Source organism: Alexandromys fortis, unplaced genomic scaffold, assembly GCF_014885135.2.
Source record: "Alexandromys fortis isolate MF-2015 unplaced genomic scaffold, M_Fortis_MF-2015_v1.1 scaffold_173, whole genome shotgun sequence".
In the NCBI taxonomy this organism is placed as follows: domain Eukaryota; kingdom Metazoa; phylum Chordata; class Mammalia; order Rodentia; family Cricetidae; genus Alexandromys; species Alexandromys fortis.
This window is the reverse complement of record NW_026068051.1, coordinates 3,013,503-3,032,647: the sequence shown is the minus strand read 5'-3', so window position 1 is coordinate 3,032,647 and position 19,145 is coordinate 3,013,503. Positions and strand designations below refer to the sequence as shown.

The 19,145-nt window shown below is 41.0% G+C and overlaps 1 protein-coding gene across 2 annotated transcripts in view; it reads left to right on the top strand.

Moving 5' to 3' along the window:
* Window positions 1-19,145, top strand: part of Acaca (acetyl-CoA carboxylase alpha) — a 153,947-nt gene that overhangs the window by 121,126 nt on the left and 13,676 nt on the right. For both annotated transcript variants that reach the window (XM_050119583.1, XM_050119581.1), the window contains 4 exons: window positions 1,026-1,122; window positions 2,246-2,381; window positions 9,848-10,025; window positions 11,957-12,069. In XM_050119583.1, the coding sequence (XP_049975540.1) occupies window positions 1,026-1,122; window positions 2,246-2,381; window positions 9,848-10,025; window positions 11,957-12,069 (524 nt within the window). The remainder of the gene's footprint in view (window positions 1-1,025; window positions 1,123-2,245; window positions 2,382-9,847; window positions 10,026-11,956; window positions 12,070-19,145) is intronic.

The window sequence follows — 19,145 nt, the reverse complement described above, 5'->3', positions numbered from 1 at the left end:
TAATATATAAGTTATAAGTTACCGATTTAGGGTGGCTTTTGCAATTACAAGTTTCTTGTTGGAGTGTTAATCATTGTGAACAGAAATATTTCTGAACCCTCCTGTGTACCTCCTGCTCATTGTCTGGTTGTCTAGAGAGCTTTTGATTCTGATTCAGTGCAGGCAAGTGACAAGAGGGTGGTGGGTGGTCTCCACTCAGCTCCAGTTAGATCTCTTGTGATGGAAAGAATCCATTTCCAGTAGTTGATGTAATAGCTAAAGACCATCCTTCATGGAAAAGTTTGTTACAGACACATTGTAGGGAATGAGAGTATAACTCAGCCCAGCCCCAGCCCAGAGGAAATCAACTGGCAGAATGAAGATGGAGTCACATTTTCCAGAATAAAGGATTCACCTTACACTTGGCATCGCCCTCTTGGTTTCTCGTCCTTCTTCCCTTCATCTCTGATTAGTTCTAGGAAATCCTAATGAGGACCAATATGGGAGATTATTACTGAATATATAGGCAGAAGCTTCAAACTTCTGAATCTTAATATAGCTTTCAAATTAAGTATCTGATTCTGATATAGAATTCATCAAGATTATTACTAAATATTTCTGTCTCTGTTTTGTTTTCCACTGAAGGAAGGGCAGTGGTTTGTTTAACTACCATAGCTCTATCCCATAAGACCAGCAGTTTCAGGCTTTGTCCCACCATCAAAGAGCTGATTAACAGCAAACTGGGAAGATTGATTTCGCAACCACAGAAGCAGACATTGTACTAGGCTGTTGAGGCTCAGTTTGAATTTGTCCTGTTGGGCATTTTAGAATGTGAGTGAGTGTGAAGGGACTTTTCCTTCATATTTGTGAAATAAATACCAACCCTCAGAAGTCTCACATTTAACCCCTAGAAGCTTCAAACTCACCCCTACTGTCTGCTTCCAATTTTCCCTCAATGTTTGTGTATGAATAAAAATAAATGCCTAATTATAATAGTAACATGCATTATGTTCCGGTGTGGCTTGTTTCTCCCCCCTCACCCCCAGGTTAGGGGGAATACCTGTGGGAGTAGTTGCGGTGGAAACCCGAACCGTGGAACTCAGTATTCCAGCTGATCCTGCAAACCTGGATTCTGAAGCCAAGGTTGGTCACCTCAAATACATCTTGTGCTGTGCTTGGAGTACCTTTGTACTACAGTGTCCACAGATATATTGAGAGTATTGCAAGCCATCAGATTTTAGAGGGAAGGGTGGCAGCTAGCTTAAATTATTGCAGAACACTGTGATCACTTTCAAGATGCCTCTGGATCACTGCAAGGAGAAGTTTTATGTGAAAAGTTAAATAGGCCTCTGTAGTGGTCTTAGTGATGCTAGAAAGCAGTCTGCTTTTGTTGGGGCGCTAGCCTAGCAGAGGCAGTGAGCACTGGTGCTCATCTGGTCCAGCTTCTGAATTACACCTAATCACCTAGGAGTGATAGCACAGTCTCCAGAAGGCCAGATGTGGAAGCAACAGCCCCCATCTTTTATTTTTCTTAAAGAAGGATTCCAGTTGGGTGGTGGTGGTGCATGCCTTTAAGACCAGCTCTAGGAAGGCAGAGGCAGATGGGTCTCTGTGAGTTTGAGGCCAGCCTGGTCTACAGAGCGAATTTCAGGACAGGTTCCAAAGCTATATAGAAAAACCCTGTCTCAGAAAAGCAAAACAAAACAAAAACAGATTATATGTGATGGCACATGCCTGTAATCCCAACACTGGGGAGGCAAAGACAGGGGAATTCCTGGGGCTTACTGACCAGCCAGCCTCACCTACTTAAGTAAATTTAAGTCAGTGAGTGACCCTGTCTCAAAAAATCAAAGTAGATGGGACCTGAGAATGACATCCACTGTTGATTCCTAGCCTTCGCATACATGCACACATAGGTACGCACATGTTCACCCGCATGTAAATACATACATAAAAGAATAGAAAGAAAAAGTAATATAATTGAGTTGCCTCTGAAAAGGGTTCCTATTACTGATTGGGAGAAGCAGTTCAACTCCTCCTTTTGTCTAAGGACTAATGTATAGTCAGGCTCCCAAGAGAAGAGTGTTTAACAGGGTTAGGGAGCCAGGATCCTTTCTTTTCACTTCAAGGATCATCCTCATGATGAACAACAGTCTTGGTTTGATCTTGAGTTTACTATTTTTAATAAACGTCATATTGATCAGCTGGGGGAGGTTCTCCTTCAAACTGTTGTTAACTGGCTCTTTTTTGACTTTCTCCTTAACAGATAATCCAGCAGGCTGGCCAGGTTTGGTTCCCAGACTCTGCATTTAAGACCTATCAGGCTATCAAGGACTTCAACCGTGAAGGGCTACCTCTAATGGTCTTTGCCAACTGGAGAGGCTTCTCTGGTGGGATGAAAGGTGACTAATGGGCTGGGAAGAAAGTGGCTGGTCTGCCCTGGGCTCCAGGGGGTATCAGTGATCGCTAGGCAGAAACTAGGAGGGTGTTGGAAAAGGTTGTTGGCAGAGTATAAGTAATAGAGATCCTGTGGGTGTGCTAACAACTTGTCACCTGTGACTTGGCAGCTCCCTTTGAGATACTGGAACAATAAAATATGTCATCTAAGCTGAGCTTGGTGAATTCGAGACCATCCTGATCTACAGATCAAGTTCTAGGACAGCCTGAACTATACAGAGAAACCCTGTCTCAAATATCCCCCTTTCCTCCACCTGCCAAAAACAGATAATGTCTTCTAATCTTACAAAAAAAAAAATCCAGAATAGTCTAGTATTGTGTAGGTAGGCTACTGTTGAAGATTTGGCTTTCATAGGTAGATGTTAGACTACTCTGGTGGTCCTGGGAAATAGTGTTTCACTGGTTCCCACCCTCTTCTCTGCATATGTTCTTCATTCACATCACCCTCTGACAGGCTCCAGTGACCAAGATGTGTTGAGAAATTAGCAGTAACTGGAAAAAATGAAGAAAGTCTGTACCAGAGACTGGCCGTTCTTTGTGGCAATTTTTAGTATGTTTTATTATTATCCACCAACAGCCCTAGGCCTGTGGCTCCAACAGATTAGACCATTAGTATGAAGGCTCTAGTCCATGCCATGGGAATTTCTTAGTGATTAGGCAGCCAGTGTCATCATTAAATAAGAACCCTCCATGAACAGCTACACTGTGGACAGTCCAGAGAGAGACAAGAAGGATTGCCTCTTATAAGGACAGACACCCACAGCTGTGCAAAGGCCAGCATCTGCACCCACAGGCTGCAAGACTATGTGGGTGGGTGCATTCTTCATTCACCTCGGGATTCTAAAGGAATAGATGGGCTGGGGAAATGGAAGGAGCTGACCTGCTGGAGTGATTGAGATTGCTGAGAGTGAAGAAGTGTGAAGTAATGAGCTCTCCATAGAGAGCCTGCACAAGCTGTGAGCAGGAGCGCCCCAACTTTCTGAGAGAGGAATAGCCTGAGAGAGCTCTCCCTTGTAGGTTACTAGCTATGTGTGAGAGATAGTCATAATTTTTACCTATGACATACGCTTGCCAGGCCTCATTGAGAAAATGAAAAGCTGTTATTACTGTTTTTTGCATTCGTCAAAAAACCCATATTTACTAATGAAATACCCCTTTGCCTGGAGAAGGCTTTGACTACACATACAGTTTAATGCTTATGCTTTTTAAAAGGATTTTTTAATGTGTCCAGGTGTTTTGCCTATTTTATACTTATGTACACCACACGTATGCCTGGTACCTGTGGAGGCCAGAAAAGGATGTCAGATCACCTCAAACTGTAGTTAGAAATGTGTGTGAGCCAAGATGTGGGTTCTGGGAACTAAACCTAGGTTCAATGCAAGAGAAATAATGCTCTAACCATTGAGCAATCCCTCCAGCCCCACTTATGTACTTTAATTTTTTTATTATATTTGGTTGTGGGGAGGGTGGATCGGAGGACAACTTGTGGGAATTGGTTCTCTTCTCTCATTGTACAGGTCCTAGAATTCCAGCTCAAGTTGTTAAGATGTGATAGCAAGCCCCTGATAAGATACTGAATCAAGTAAAGTACCAGCCTCTTGTGTACTTTTTTTTAAAATATAAAGGTGAATCATCTATGAAAATACCATGAGAGCCGGGCGATGGTGGCACATGCCTTTAATTCCAGCACTCGGGAGGCAGAGGCAGGCAGATCTCTGTGAGTTCGAGACCAGCCTGGTCTACAGAGCTAGTTCCAGGACAGGCTCCAAAGCCACAGAGAAACCCTGTCTCGAAAAAATAAAAAAAAAAAAAAAAAAAAGAAAAAAGAAAAGAAAATACCATGAGAAAAGGAATGTATTGTTTAATCAGGGCAACCCTACACACTTTTACTGAATTCCTACTTTATTAGCTGTCTCTGAAGAAAGGAAGAAACTCAGAAACAGTTATTGCTTCAATGAGTCAAGAAAAACATTTCTTTGGGTAGCATGATAAAGCTGTAATATATAAGCAAAATACCAGGGTATTCAAGAGAGGATACCACGTGAATGCTGGGATGGGGGGGTGTTAGCACTCTTTCCATTCATACATGTGAGATCCAGTTAGCATTCAGTTTCACTTGGTCCCACTTCCCTTGCAGTATATTTTATGCTGAGACCTGAGAATTCAGTGATTTTGTTCCTTAGTGACTTCACTGCAGAGCTCTAAGAATACACTCTCGTTGACACACTGACAGGGAGTCACTTGTCTGTCCTACCTTATCTAGAGGTCAGAGTTGTCACTTCTACTAAAAGCTTCAACTCTGCTCCTGTTTTGGCATCAGTCCCTTACTGGTGGCTAAGCCCTGAAACATTAATAACAAAATTAAGATTCATTGAAGGCATTTGGGAGGCTGAGGCAGGAGGATTGACATGAGTTTGAGGCCATTCTGGGTTACATAGCAAGTTCTCAGTATGGTGTGGAAGGGTTAATGAATCTTGCATTAGAAGCTATATTAACTGCTTTCATGTCGCTTCCTGTAATCATAACACACACCACTTCTAAGAGACATGTCAAACTGTTGTCTGCAGTTTACATGAGTTGAGGCTTGGGGTAAGTAAATCTCTTTAAGTGACAAGCTTAAAAAATGACAGAATTGATAGGAAAATGTAGATCCATCTCTCTTTTTAAGTGTGTGTGTAAAATGCATATACATATAAGCACACATGGAGTCAATTCTGTCCTTTCCATGAGTTCAGGATCCAACTCTGTTGGCCAGATTTGCTCCCTGAGTGCCTTTACCCACTGAACCATCCTGCCTGCCAATCTCTCTCTCTCTCTCTCTTTCTCTCTCTCTCTCCTGACCAGAGTCCAGGAACAAAATGAATCAACTTGGAACATCCCTGGGTATCTTGAGAAAGTTATCACTTGTCTATTTTCCCCTCCTTTGGAAATGTCTGCAGTTATTGCAGGAAGAAATAGCTAGAGTTCAGAAATGATTTTTGGTTTTTGTTTGTTCTGTCAACGTTACAGCAAATTCAAAATTAGTTTGCTCTGTATAGTAACTTCTTGTCTCAAAAAAGTTATTTTTAATTGTGGTGAAATACACATAATCCTCATCTTAATGATTTCTAAGTGTACAGTTTATTGGTAGTGCTGTTTAACAATTAGTGTTACTTCTGTCCCAAACTTAACATCTTCACCTTAAACCCTACTCATTAAATAATAACTGCCATCCCCTCCTTCCTGTCCCTGGTTGGAAATTAGTTATTGGCCTAATATAGTCCAGAGCAAGGTTATTTCTTCTTAATTTTGGTGTGATGCATCCATTTACACATCATATAAGACAGATAGACTTTAGGGGAGATCGAGCTCTGTGTGAAATCAAGAAGGGAAAGAACAAGCTCTCCTGTGTACATACAGGTCTGGCTGTTTCCCACATATTATCTCATGTAAAGGGACCTAAACTAAGAGCCTCTTGTCATTCTTCACATCCCTTGGGGAGATGTTTGCAGTTTTGGTTTCAATACTGGCTGGGGATTATGCAGGGAGGGAAAATAAACAATTATGCCATCCCTCAGTGCACACAAACACACAGCCAGGAGCCGACTGCACTGTGGGTAAAATGACTCCAAAATTGTGTGTAATGAGTAGGAAAAGATTAGAGACAGTTCTTGCTATGCTGAAAATTGACATTAGTGGAGAGGGGAAAAAAAACTCTTTACTAGTCGGCCTAGGAGGTCTAATTCGAGCAGTAAAATATATAAATAAATAAATAAAAGCTTGTCAAGATGGTATTGGTGCTTTTTTTCCAATGAGTTCTATCTGGCCGGAAGGCTATTCAGCATAATGCAAAATTAAATTATAAAAACTGGCTGAATATTTAGATGGAAGAACCATTTGGAAGCAGTTTATTTAGACGAACCGGCAATGACCCACAACAGGGAGACATCAAGCGTGAAATTTACTAGAAATTAGCACCAGGGTCCCAGCCTCAGTGTGAATAGCTTGATAGGATGCAAATCCCAGTGATATTAAGCCGCCTCACTGCTGGTGCTACAGGGTCACTCTCAGTTGGCTTTTTGTGTTATACTATTTTTTCCTAGGACAGGTTATAAATAACAATAAAAAACCATATTTATTGAAAACTTTAACTGGAATGAAAGTCTATTTTAAAGTCTCTCATTACTTGGATGTTGAAATACAATGTCCGCCAGCCATAATGAACTCATGAGAGACATTACATGTATGCAGCTTGTGTATGCCTAATGTTTACCTCACTGCCTAATATAATCTTGCCTAAGCCAATAAGATCCCTTCCAGTTTGCGAGTATGGGGCACTATGAAAATACTTCCATACCCCCTCCCTTGTTTGGTGCCTGTGACTGCCACAATTTATCCATGTTGTGTAACAATGAAGGCCCCAGGCAGAAATGATACCTGGGTGCTGGGTGTGATCACCATTCATGCAGATGTACTTTCCCAGGATGCTAGAAAGTTCCTTCCTCTCCAATCAAGAATGGATCAATATTTCCATTTCCAGTCCAGTTGCATTTCTCAGGCACCAGAAATGGCAAGCACATACATGACTTTAAATTTCTCTGAACTGACTCCAGTCAGCATAAACCCTTGGAGATCTACCCGCCCCCCATATTCTTAGCTAAGTTTTTACTCTGGTTTTTAAATATGAAGGCATTTCAGACATTTGTATGTCAGATCATTGTTTGAAAATGCCTGGTTTGGGGAAACTTGTAATTCAGTATTAGCATATTAATTGTAGAACTTGCTTTGTGTTTATATTGAATAGCCTGTTTGAAGACGCTGTGGCAATTGCATTATGGGTCTGTTGGTGTTCCAGGGGAGATGGTATTTAGAGGACATGAAAGTGTTATTTTAGCTCTAGGCATGGCAGCTTTAAAGAAGCCTAAAGTCCCTTTTCTACATCAGTTTTAGTACCTAAAGGTATTTGTTTGGCAGTCAGATCCTTCACATAACTGCTAGTTCCATCAGTACAGTTCCTGACATCTCTGAACATAAAGGAAATCCAGGCCAGAGTTAGATAGGTTCAATCACTCAAGTGTCTTCTGGTTTAGTGAAGTCAGCCATTAGATGTTACAGATCCCTCTCAAGCTTCACCCTCTCTCCTAGCAGTAAGAATGAGTAAAGTGAGGCAGTAGAATGGTAATTTAAAGTTGTAAGATGTACGTTTGAAGCTGGACATGGAAATGCATACTTGCAGTCTCAGCAATCAGGAGGCAAAGACAGGAGAATCGTAAGGTCAAGGCCAGCCTAGCTACATGGTGAAACCATCTCTCAAAAGGAAAACTGCATTTGAATGTCATCTCTGCCATTTAGTCTTACTTAACTAAACTTCCTTTTACTAGCTATAACATGGATATAGGAAAAAGATAATATTCTGATTATTAATGTTGTTTATTTATCTTAATTCTATATAGTGTGAAGTTATGTGGTGTCTTTTTAGTATTAAATGAATGCTCTTTGGAGAGTAGCTCTGTTAACCAGATAGATTTTCATATAAATTCACTTTTAACAAAAATGAGGAAAGTGGCTGGAGACTGTCTTCATTTACCTGTAATATCATTTTCAAGTCAAATGACTTATTTTCTATCTTCTGTTTGTTTTCATCTTTTATCTACATTTTCCTTTTCTCTTCAGTGCATATACCAAGAGGGCCGCTCCTTTCTGCTACTTGTTCTGAAACTGTTCTCTTGGCAATGCTGAAAACTGTACTGCTAATTACACAATTATTTTATTATGTAGCATTGGTTGAAATATCCACTAAAGAATTAATTTAGTTAAAATAATTTGAGCTGAGCAATTATTTTCATAAGCACAGAATTAGTGTAAAGCGCTTAAAGTCCTTTATTCCTGTTCTTCATACAGCAGTTGTGCAATTAGCAGTAAATTTTTTGGTCTTTGCTTTCCACCCAAAGAAATAAATGTCTTCACTCTGACCATATATACAGAGTATATGACCATACATGCTCCACACAGACTAGGAGAAACTTGGAATTCCTGAGTCCTTACAGATAAGCCAGGCTAGAGCAATGGCCAAAGGCCTATTCCTCAAACTAAGCTGTGCTCACTGGTGTTCTGAATACAGAGCCATTTTTACTCTGGAGAAAGTAGCAATTTAATTTGCTCGTAACTACAAAGGAAGTTTCTATTTGGTTTGCTCTTAACTTCCTGAAAAATGCTTCTTTGCCTTGGTTTTCAGAATTGATTTATTCCGAATTGAAGTCCTGTCTGGATAGGAAACGTGGAGCCTGGTTGAACCTGTCTTTATTGTTTGGGAAGGATCCTTTGTGGCTCCACTGAAGTACTCATTAAATGCCTGGGACCAGAGCCTTGACACTAGCAATGTTTAAACTTTAGGGGGCAGGGAAATGGGAAGCAGCCCATAAAACACTGGGAAATAAAGGACTGATCCCAAGGACTCGCTCATTTATGCACCAGGGGTCTTTGTAAGCTGGTCCTGGCCTTTGGGGGACTACTGAGTATTCTCGAACAGAATGGAAAGGTTGGCTCTTCATGTGGCCATGTGAGATTTCATATGTGAGTGTGCATATGTAATTTCCTACTCATTATTATCCTATAAAAATACAATTACTAAATAATTTTTTATGTTCTTTCAAAAGTATGTGTGCTTATTCACTCATTCAGTACTGACTCTAAGCACTGAGTATGTTTCAGTACTGGGTAGGTCTTTTGTGTATACAGGGATGAAAAGTCCAGTTTTTATCTTATTTTTGAAGCAAGGTTTCACTTCACTAAGTTGCTCAGACTGAACTGGAACTTATCCTGTGGTCCAGGCTGGCCTTACAACTCACAATTCTTCTGCCTTGGCCTCCCAAGAACAGGGATTATAGGTGTACCCTAACACCCCTGGCTCCAGCTTTTAAGGACAAATTTTTTTCAGGATCCATTGCCATTAGCTGCATATTTTTTTAGCTGCATACTTTAAGAACTCATTGTACTCTAAGAATCGTGAAAGGAATTGAAAAAAGCTAGAATAGTTCCTTCCTTCAGAAAACTTAATGTAGTGAGAGAGATCACATATTGACATGAAAAATATGTAACGTTTGTAGAGCAAGTATGAATTAATGTGGTGAAACCTGAATACCGAAATGCAAGGAGGGTATAAAATGGATATTTAATCGTGGGCTTTGCATACTGTATCTTATGAATGACTGAATTTCTGTCTTGTGCTTTTTGAAGCTCCTCTGAAGTCTTGAGTGGGGTACAGGCAGATGCACCAATCTCTGTTGCCTTTGGGATTGTCATAGGACTCCTGGTAGCTGGAACTCTGTCCTGTCACTTCTCCCATGGAGATACAATGTGCCATCATAGTCTGTTTTCTGTATATGCTTTGAAGAGAAGTTTGATTATTTCTCATTTGTCTTGTTCTCCATAGATATGTATGACCAAGTGCTCAAGTTTGGCGCTTACATTGTGGATGGTTTGCGAGAATGTTCCCAGCCTGTTATGGTTTACATTCCTCCCCAAGCTGAGCTGCGGGGTGGTTCTTGGGTTGTGATTGACCCTACCATCAACCCTCGGCACATGGAGATGTATGCTGACCGAGAAAGCAGGTATTATGCCTTCTTTATTGCATTCAATGCCTCTGGGGACCCTCTAGCTTTTGGTCTTCCTACCCCTAGGGAAAATTATAGCCAAGACAATTTCATTTGAATCTTTCCATTCCCAAAGGACTCTAAGGTGAGAAAAAAAATAGGCTATCTAAATAATGTCTGCTTGCATGAGAAGGAAACCAGGCTGGAGTCAGGTTTTCTTATCCCAGTCTCCATCCCACATCATTTTATAACAAAGTTCTCTTTCCCAGGCCCTTCCAAACTCAGATTCTCCCTTCCTGTTTGGATATGACTCTTAACCATCTCTTTTTGGAGCAGAGGAAGATTAAAGGAATGAAAAACTCAAATGTAATCAGGACTTCTAGGGGTTGTTTTTGTTAATGTGTGTGTGTGTGTATAAGATTTGTTTTTATTTACGCATATGTGCAAGTGTCTGTGTGAATGTATGTCAGGTGTAGGGTCTGTCTATACAGGTCAGAAAAGGGTGTCAGATCCCTGGAGCTGGACTTAGACAGTTGTAAAAGCCATCATGAGTGCTAAGAATCAAATACAGGTCCTCAGGAAGAACAGCAGGTCCTCAGGAAGAACAGCAAGCACTTTTAACCACTGAACTATCTCTCTAGCCCAGTTCTAGGTTTTAATCCACTAATTGTAGGTAAATTTGGAGTGGCCTTTGCTCTTCTGGAACTGTGTCTCCTGTTAATGAGCTCAGTAGTTATTGATATACACCACAGAACCCACATACTGACTCCAAATCAAAGCTGCTCCCTTCTCTTGGAGCCCAAGGCTTTACTCTGGTATTCTAAGATGGCTAAAGAACTCTGGTTTACAAACCCTCAAAAAACTACAGAGAAGCCCACATCTGTAAGAAGGAAGTTCTTGAAACTAAATAAGACACATCAAGCCCAGCACCCTCTCATAATGTGTTCATGATCCTTTCCGACGAACATCAGCATCATTGTCTGTGTACTTTAACTGCATGTCATCATTTTATTTGGAACACCTACTTCTTTCTTTCTCCTCAAATCTTAGCCTTCTACTTCAAAGGCTGCTTGGGAATATGCAATAGTTTCACCATTGAATCCCTAAGCTGATATTCTACACCTACAAGTTTATTATTTTTAAGTCCTAAGCTATTCCCTGATACTAGATCAGAGAAGTAGATAAAGCATCCTGTCTGGTGCTATTGAAGTTAGCAAAGTGAAGGCCTCGAAGTTTCTTACAGTGAATATTAATGATACTCTAATACCAGAAACCCTGCCCTAAACAATTTTTTTAAGTACATTAAGAAATTTTTATCTAGCTGGGCAGTGGTGGCATACACCTTTAATTCTAGCATTTGGGAGGCAGAGGCAGGCAGATCTCAGTGAGTTCAAGGACAGCCTGGTCTACAAAGAGAGTTCCACAATAGCCAGGACTGTTACACAGAGAAACTAAAAAACAACAGAAAGAGAGAGAAAGACCTATTGCCTCTCAGCAGCCTGGCCTAGTGTGTCTGGTTTCAGGAGCAGATTAACAGCTGTGGTACAGGACAGTCATCAACAGTACCCCCACCCTACACATATAAGTACAGCCCAAGAACTGGAGGTAGTTCCTCTGCTAGGGGCCTACCTTTTGGGATTTTTGTTTTGTTTGCTTTCCTGAAAAACAAAAATGTGATGCCTGTCACCTTCATCAGCTGTCAGTGGTGGAATCTGTATTCTCTCCTTGAGATGGAGATCTACGGTGGGATAATGAGAATTGTTTACATTGCTTTATGTTAGACCTTTCTCATGCCTCACTTAGATACATCTTAGGTGTCTGCCTTTTTTCCCAGGGGTAACTTCTGAGAACCATGGGTGGCTAAAACATTAATGAAGCTATTTCCTGGTCCACAAATTATAACTGATTTCATTCTGTGTCCTCTGCTTTATTTTCTTTTTTGCATCCAGGGGATCTGTTCTGGAACCAGAAGGGACAGTAGAAATCAAATTCCGCAAAAAGGATTTGGTGAAAACCATGCGTCGGGTAGATCCAGTCTACATCCACTTGGCTGAGCGATTGGGTACGTCTGCTTGTTCTCCTGGCAAATCAATGAGCCATTCAGCTGATTTGTAATGAGTGCATTCATAGGTCAGGGGAAGGAGGCACTGAAGCATTTGATCAAATTCATGATGATCTTTATTTACTATCCTCTATGTGGTAAGAACCCTGGTAGAATGAAATAGTGTCATAGGAGGGAAGGTAGATTACTGAAAAAGAAAAGTCACATGATTTTTCTCCTGATATTTCCTTAAAGTGCAAATAACCCACTTAATGGGATGTTCTTGTAGAGTATCATTAGCTAGAGGTTGCTTTGGGAGGCAGGCTAATCAGGTGAAGAATATCTGCAACTTAAATATTTCTTATTTCTGTAGTCTCTGGACAGCCTGTCTCATTTCTGGGTGTTATGAGTCAGTGTCACATTATAGAAAAGCTAGTTTCTACCCAGACAGTGTTCTGGGGTCAGCCTGAGCTACAGAAAATGGAAGTAAAGGTTGTGCACTGTATGCCTCGATATAGTGACTGCAGCAGTCGTGCCCTTGGAGCATGTGCACAGCGTGCATCTAGCCAGTTCTCTGTTGCTCGTGTGTTTTCAGAGCTCTTGGAAGAAGACTAAACTGTAGGAGCCCTATAATGACTTTTAGATACTTTTAAAACACTGGTTTTCTTCCATTGAGCCACTTGCTATGTCAGTAAAGATTGCTTAGGATAATTTGTTTTGTTTTATTGTGTTTTTGTTTTTCTAAAGGAATAGAAAAGTTATGTTTAAGAAGTAGTACAACCTAGTGAATGGGAGGAGCGGAAAGACGCCAGCTCATTTATGGTCCAGGGAACAGTTTAATGAAATACTATTTGGAGATTCTATTATCTTTACCATGTAGGATCAGACACCCTCCTGAGTGCCTATAGTGTTGAGGCTGCATGTCTAAGCAGTGGAACCTGGCCAAAAGTGGTGACTTGAGTTTCAATAATCAGTTTGTGCCCCCATTGTTTGCTGTCAGGTTACAGCAACCAAAAACTAACCCAGCCACAGCCTGACCCTTCTTAGGGAAAGCACACGTACAGAGGGAAACTGGCAGAAGTTGTTCTGAAATCTATTGCCGCCAGATTTGTTGAGGTATTTTCTCCCCTTTCTTTTCCAAACAGGATAATTACTTCTGACCAACCCCATACACTTTAATTAAAATGACTGCAACCCAAGAGTGAGTTACTTACAACTGTACACAGCTAAGCTCTAAAAGCTTCAGCCACTGATAAGCATCTCACTTAGGTGGCTCGTAATTGCTCCCGGCATCCAGTGATCGTTGCTGCTGTTTTACCAATAATTCTGTACAAAGGCAGCAATGCCACAATTGTAGGACACAAAGAATTGCCTAATTTTCTTTCATTTATTTTTGTTCCTCCTTTTTTTTCCCCCTGGTTTTCTTTCTGGCCAATTTAAAATTTGTCAAAGTCGGTCTTCTTCTGGATCACTGCCCTTTGATATTTCGCGCACTCCATTTGCCACAAACAAGCCGCAGGGCCGCAGTTCATGCTGACTCTAGCAGAAGCAGAGAGAGCCCCATTTATCTTGCACTGCCTGCTGAATTCCTACTCATTAACTGGGGGTTCACTGCCTCTTTTTAACCCCCCAATGGCTGTTATCATCCCTTTGAGTAACGGGGTGGTAGTAAGAGGATCCTCTCCACATCTGTGTGCACAAGGACTGGGTGGTGAGGGGTGTGGGGACAGAGCTTCCTTCTCACAGAAGCACCTTTAACTATAGAAGCATGTGTAGGGAAGAGGGAGGAGACTCCCAAATGATGGCCATTTAATCATTTGTTAGGAATCATCTCATTATCAATTTCCTATCTATGCTGAAGAAAATCATATTTAGTTAACCTTGACCAAACAATGACATTCAAAAAAGAATCTGTGCCCAGCATTTGGGAGTCAGAGGAAGGTGGATCCCCGAATTCAAGGGCAGCCTGGTCTCCAGATAGAATTTCAGGATAGTAGGGCTACTCAGAGAAACCCTGTCTCAAAAAAAAAAAAAGACGATGACGAATGAATGAATGAATTTATAGTCTGCTAAATATGAAGCAAGCTCTGACTCAAGGTATCTTGAAATAAATTAGAAATAGTTGTCTAAGCACTGATATGTTACTTACAGGTATTTGCAGCCTTTCGGAGACTACTCAAGTAGTTGTGATATAGCAAATTGGCTTGGATGCACAACATAATAGAAACCCAATGTGGGGAGAATTTACACTGTATTCTGACTTCTTTTATAATCTCTTACCAAAAGACTACCAAAATACCTTTTACAAAGTAGGTGAAAAATTACCTTATTTTTCAGATTGGGAAATTGAAGCAAAAAAAGCAAGATTAAACGAGTCTTCCACAATATACAATAAATGTTCGTGAGGGCACAGAATAGAATTCTCAATCCCTAAGCTGAATACTGAGCCTGGTCTAAATCAAACAGGGATTCTATCCCTTTGTGAGCTAAAACCAACTGCACAGAGGAAATCTGATTTAGGAGAAAGCCTATGGGAGTGGTTGTTATCTTGTGTTTCTGATCTCCTTCCAAGTCAGCCTCTGTACTGGGGGAGCATTCACAGAGCACCTAGACTAACCGGTGGAGACTGCACAAAATTACAGTTCATTCTCTAAGGATATGAATAATAATTTCTGAACAGTTAACTTCATCTCTTTCAAACTCTTTATTTGATAGATACATGACATAAGAGAGCTAATGATTGAAATCAGGAGTTTACATTTTTTTTAAATGAGTTTTTAACCATTTTCTGTGGCTGGTTTGGGTAAGAAGTTTGCAGATCTACAGTAACAACAGCAAAATAATTGCCCTTAAAAGTAAGTGAACTAAGTTTAGATAGCAGAACGTCTCATTGCTGAGCCAGTTCTGACCCTGTGTTCTCAGTGCATGCCTTGCTAAAGTCATCGAAGGTAGGATTACATCTGATCATTTTGGACTTAAAGAAATCAAATTCCTTCCCTGGAAACAGAGTCCCAGTCTTCCAGTGTCAATCCCTGTGCTGCCTCTCAGAACCAGAGCAGAGGAATGGCTGGGGAGCAGAAGTGCTGTGCTAGCCTGGCCTTTGCTGAACTGTGAGCCGGGTTCTCCCATAGATCTTTATTGAGCCTCCTCTTTACATGCAGAGTGAAATGACGTATCAATTTAGATGGAGACAGAACTATGCAGCCCAAGTGCAAAGCGGTTATTAGCTTCCTGTTGTCACTTTCCTTCAGTACAGCAAGCACCCGGGCAAAGGAGTCAGGTAGGGAGACCCTTGTTCTCTGTCAGGGCCCTGTTCCCAAACAGCTGGGCACCCTGCCATGTAGCTCCATAGTTCTTCCCATATGAAACCTCCCTGATGGCTGACACGTTCAGCGCCTTCCTGGCCCTCACTTGATCCTTCAGGCCTAACTAGCACCCAGCATGCCTAATGACCTGAGGTACCTGGTGCAGTTGAAGATTTGTGCAGTTGCAGATATGCATGTAGAAACTTCCAGAATGCCTTTCTCCAGAGCTACCTCTTTATCAACAAGAATGACCTGGAAAGGATTATCTTGGGTGCTGGAGATTCAGGGTTACTGTCAAATCATGCATTTTCCTACCCCTTCAAGCTGTTATCAACTAAAAAGACCCAGTATTGCTTTTCTGAGGCAGAAAGAGGATCTGCCTCGGAAGTTGAGACTAGGAAATAAAGATGTCCTAGTTTATATGCCCTGAAAGTGGTGTCTCCCCTGTAGTGCTTGGAGTGTCCTGTGTGATGAGGAAGCTGAGGAATTTTTTTTTTTTTTTTTGTCATGAAAGTAAATGAGATCTTACCTTAAGTTGGTAGTAGCTAAAAACCTACCCTCACTTTAATTCAAAGCCTGTTTGGCTTGATGAAATTTAGTGAGACTGTGACATTTATGGGGGAGCTGTTTTAGTTTGATCCCAATCCAATTCAATTAATTACATTTCAGAAGCACCTGTGTGCCCCCTCCCCCATTCCCACTCACTCCCTCCAGAAAGGTATGATTCACAGTTAGGACTTGGCAGGGATTTTGTTCATTAAATCCAGGCCTCTCTCTACCTGAAGACCATTGTCAGAATATGTCCAAGGCCCTCTTCCCTACTTGTTCTCAATTGGCCCAGATTCCTGTCAGATTTAGGGAGAACAGATTAGGGAGAGAAAAAAACAAAGGCTGTAGAGAGATCTCTATACCAGAATTCAGAAAACTCTCTGCTGTTTCCTCACTTTCTCATGTGGCCATGTCTGTATGAGGTAAGGGGGCAGAATTGAAGGGAGAATTATTCGATTTTTATTCTTATTTGGAAGTCTGAGTTAATATAATGGTTATTTAAATATGAACAAGCGATTACTCACACTACTGCAAGGAATTTCAGGATCAGACATCCCCTGAGAAGATCGCACTTAGAATCAAAATGCAATGATATGCAGTTGTATTTAGGTAGGTGTGCCCCTTTTGAAAAAAAAAAAAGCAGAGATATGACTGTGGGTCAGGGGAAACCTAGATGCATTGAGAAAAATTATTCCCATTACAGAAGGATTATTTGCTTTACCAAAGGGCTCACTGCAAAGTACATTCTAAATAGCTCCCTTGGGGGCACTTAAAACAAGGTCTGACTTACAGTTTCTCAAGAATGGTTTTTGTGGGTTTTGGCTTTTGGTTTTTTGCTTTTTAAAGCACTCCTGTTATGGATATGGAAATATGGAGATACTTTAGATGATTTTTTTTTCTATCTTCATAGAGGAATTTTTTTCCAACAAAGAAAACATGAGTGCATAGTTCTTCTGCTACTTGTTTTTATGCCTTTGATCCTGAAGAAGAATTGAGTTATTGTGGCTTTTCAGTATCAAGACCTAATATCTGTGGTGTTCAGGAGCCCTGCAGGGAGGGTAATCCAGCTCTTATCTCTTGTATATCTCATATTTAACCAATCAAAGCAAACTTCTTTTTTAAGAGAATGAAGAAGATTCTATAAAAGTTAAAATTAAGCTTAGGTTTAAAATAAAAGTTAAAAGGTTAAATTTTTATAGCCCCTTTATAAGGAAAGTTAAGAATGTTTTGTTTTTAAAAACTTTAATATTGGGCTGGAGAGATGGCTCAGCAGTTAAGAGCACTGACTGCTCTTTCGGAGGTCCTGAGTTCATTTTCCAGCAACCTTGTGTTATTTCACCACCCTTTTCTGCCCTGCAGGTATACATGCAGAACCCTCATACATAAAATATAAATAAAATTTTTAAAAATTTAATCTTTAATATTACTTTTTTTTTTAAATAAAACTTTATCCCCATTTCTCAGATTAGGGTTGTAAATGAGAAGCTGCACTTAGACCGAGGGGTGTGCTTTCTGAGGGTCATTATTCTTGGTTTTAAAACTCCTCCCTGTGTCTGCTAGGACCTAGGGTAGGGCTGACCCTCACCTGCCACCTTCTGTGTTAAACAGCTGCTGCAGAAGCCAGTAGCTCCTCTTGGTGGTACTGCTTGTCCTGGCTTCAGGTATGGCTGCTGGCTGCTGGCTTCGGATACATGTAGATCAGTTTAAGCTGTTTTAAAGTCCCAGAATTATAGCTGAAGAAATAGCACATTAGTTAGATCACTTGTTACTCTTCCAGAGGACCAGACCACACACACACATGGTAGCTCACAGCACTTGTAACTCCAGTTCTAGAGGATCTGATGTAGGCGCTGATCTGACCTGTGTAGGTGCCAGGTCCACATGTGGTGCACACACACATAAAAATGAAGCACTAATACAGATAAAACAAATGAATCTAAAAGAATACATAAAGATCCAGGACTATGGCTAGACTCTGTAGGCCACAACCCCCAGCTCTGGTTTCCTGGCTCTGTAGCATTGAGCAAGTTACTTGTCTCTTAGTCTCATCTTTGAGGTCATGACCTTTCAGGTCTAATGTGTTAGAGCAAATGGAAGCATCATACGTAGCTTCTCAGTGATATTAGCTCTTCACACTTGATTAGGCTAGCGATGCCTCATCTGTGTTTAACTCTTGTATGTTGGTTCTATAATCATAAGGTTTGGTGTTTTAGGATTTAATGGGAACTTGGATTTTGTGAAGGGACAGGAGCAGCATACCTTTCTCCTGTTTCAGCCTTTGCCTAAGGCAGGACTCCAGAAGAGAATGGCTGTAGAGCATATTCTTAAACACACACACACATACACACTCTCACACACACACTCACACTTGCTTTCCTAAAAACCCTGAGGCCCTGCAATTTGGCTAGAAAAGAAAGAAAACCATTCCAAGATATTTAATTGTACAGGGAGCTTACAGGATTGATCGTGAGCTTAGCTTTTTACAATAGTCCAGTGAATAAGAAATGCTCCTGACAAACGATCAATGATAGGATAATCACTCTTCATCCCCTCCTCATTCTTACCTTCTTTCTTCCAGGAGAACAGGGTTCAGAAGTCAAAAATCTTTATAGACGCCGCTTTTAAATTAAGCAGAAAATAGACATTGACATATTTGTTAATCTCCCCTAAATCATTACCGGGGCTGGCTGCTGTGCTACAGCAGGCCCTCCGTGTACATCACAAGGGTAGCACCCACCTGAGAGCAGCCTTCTGCTCCTAGGACATAAAAGACTAGAGACACTTTTCCTCAAAACAAAACACACAGACTCTGGACCTTCTTACATGTTTAAGTCTTCTCAACACCTCTCCTTGCCCTGTTTCTTTTCTGAGGTGGCCTTTGGGAAACACTGCCTCATTTTCTAACTCCTGAGAAAACAAGAGCACCATAGTATTTATTTCATTATTCCTTTGAAACTCTAGACTAGCACAATTGGCCTGCGCTCCCCTACTCCTTCTAAAGGCTCTCTTCAGCCTGTAGTTCCTCCTCTTGCATCCAAGTGTTGAGGCTGCTCTTAATTCTGCAAACACAAGGAACCAACAGTCCAGCTACTGTCAGGAGATCTGCTTGGCCACTTTTGGTACCATTAAGGAGGACAAACACAGGTACTGGGGGTGGCCAGACCCAGGTGTAAATTCTGACTGTTACTTACCAGCTAGGTGCCATTTTACATTTCAGAGCCTCTTCTTATTCTGGTTTGTAAA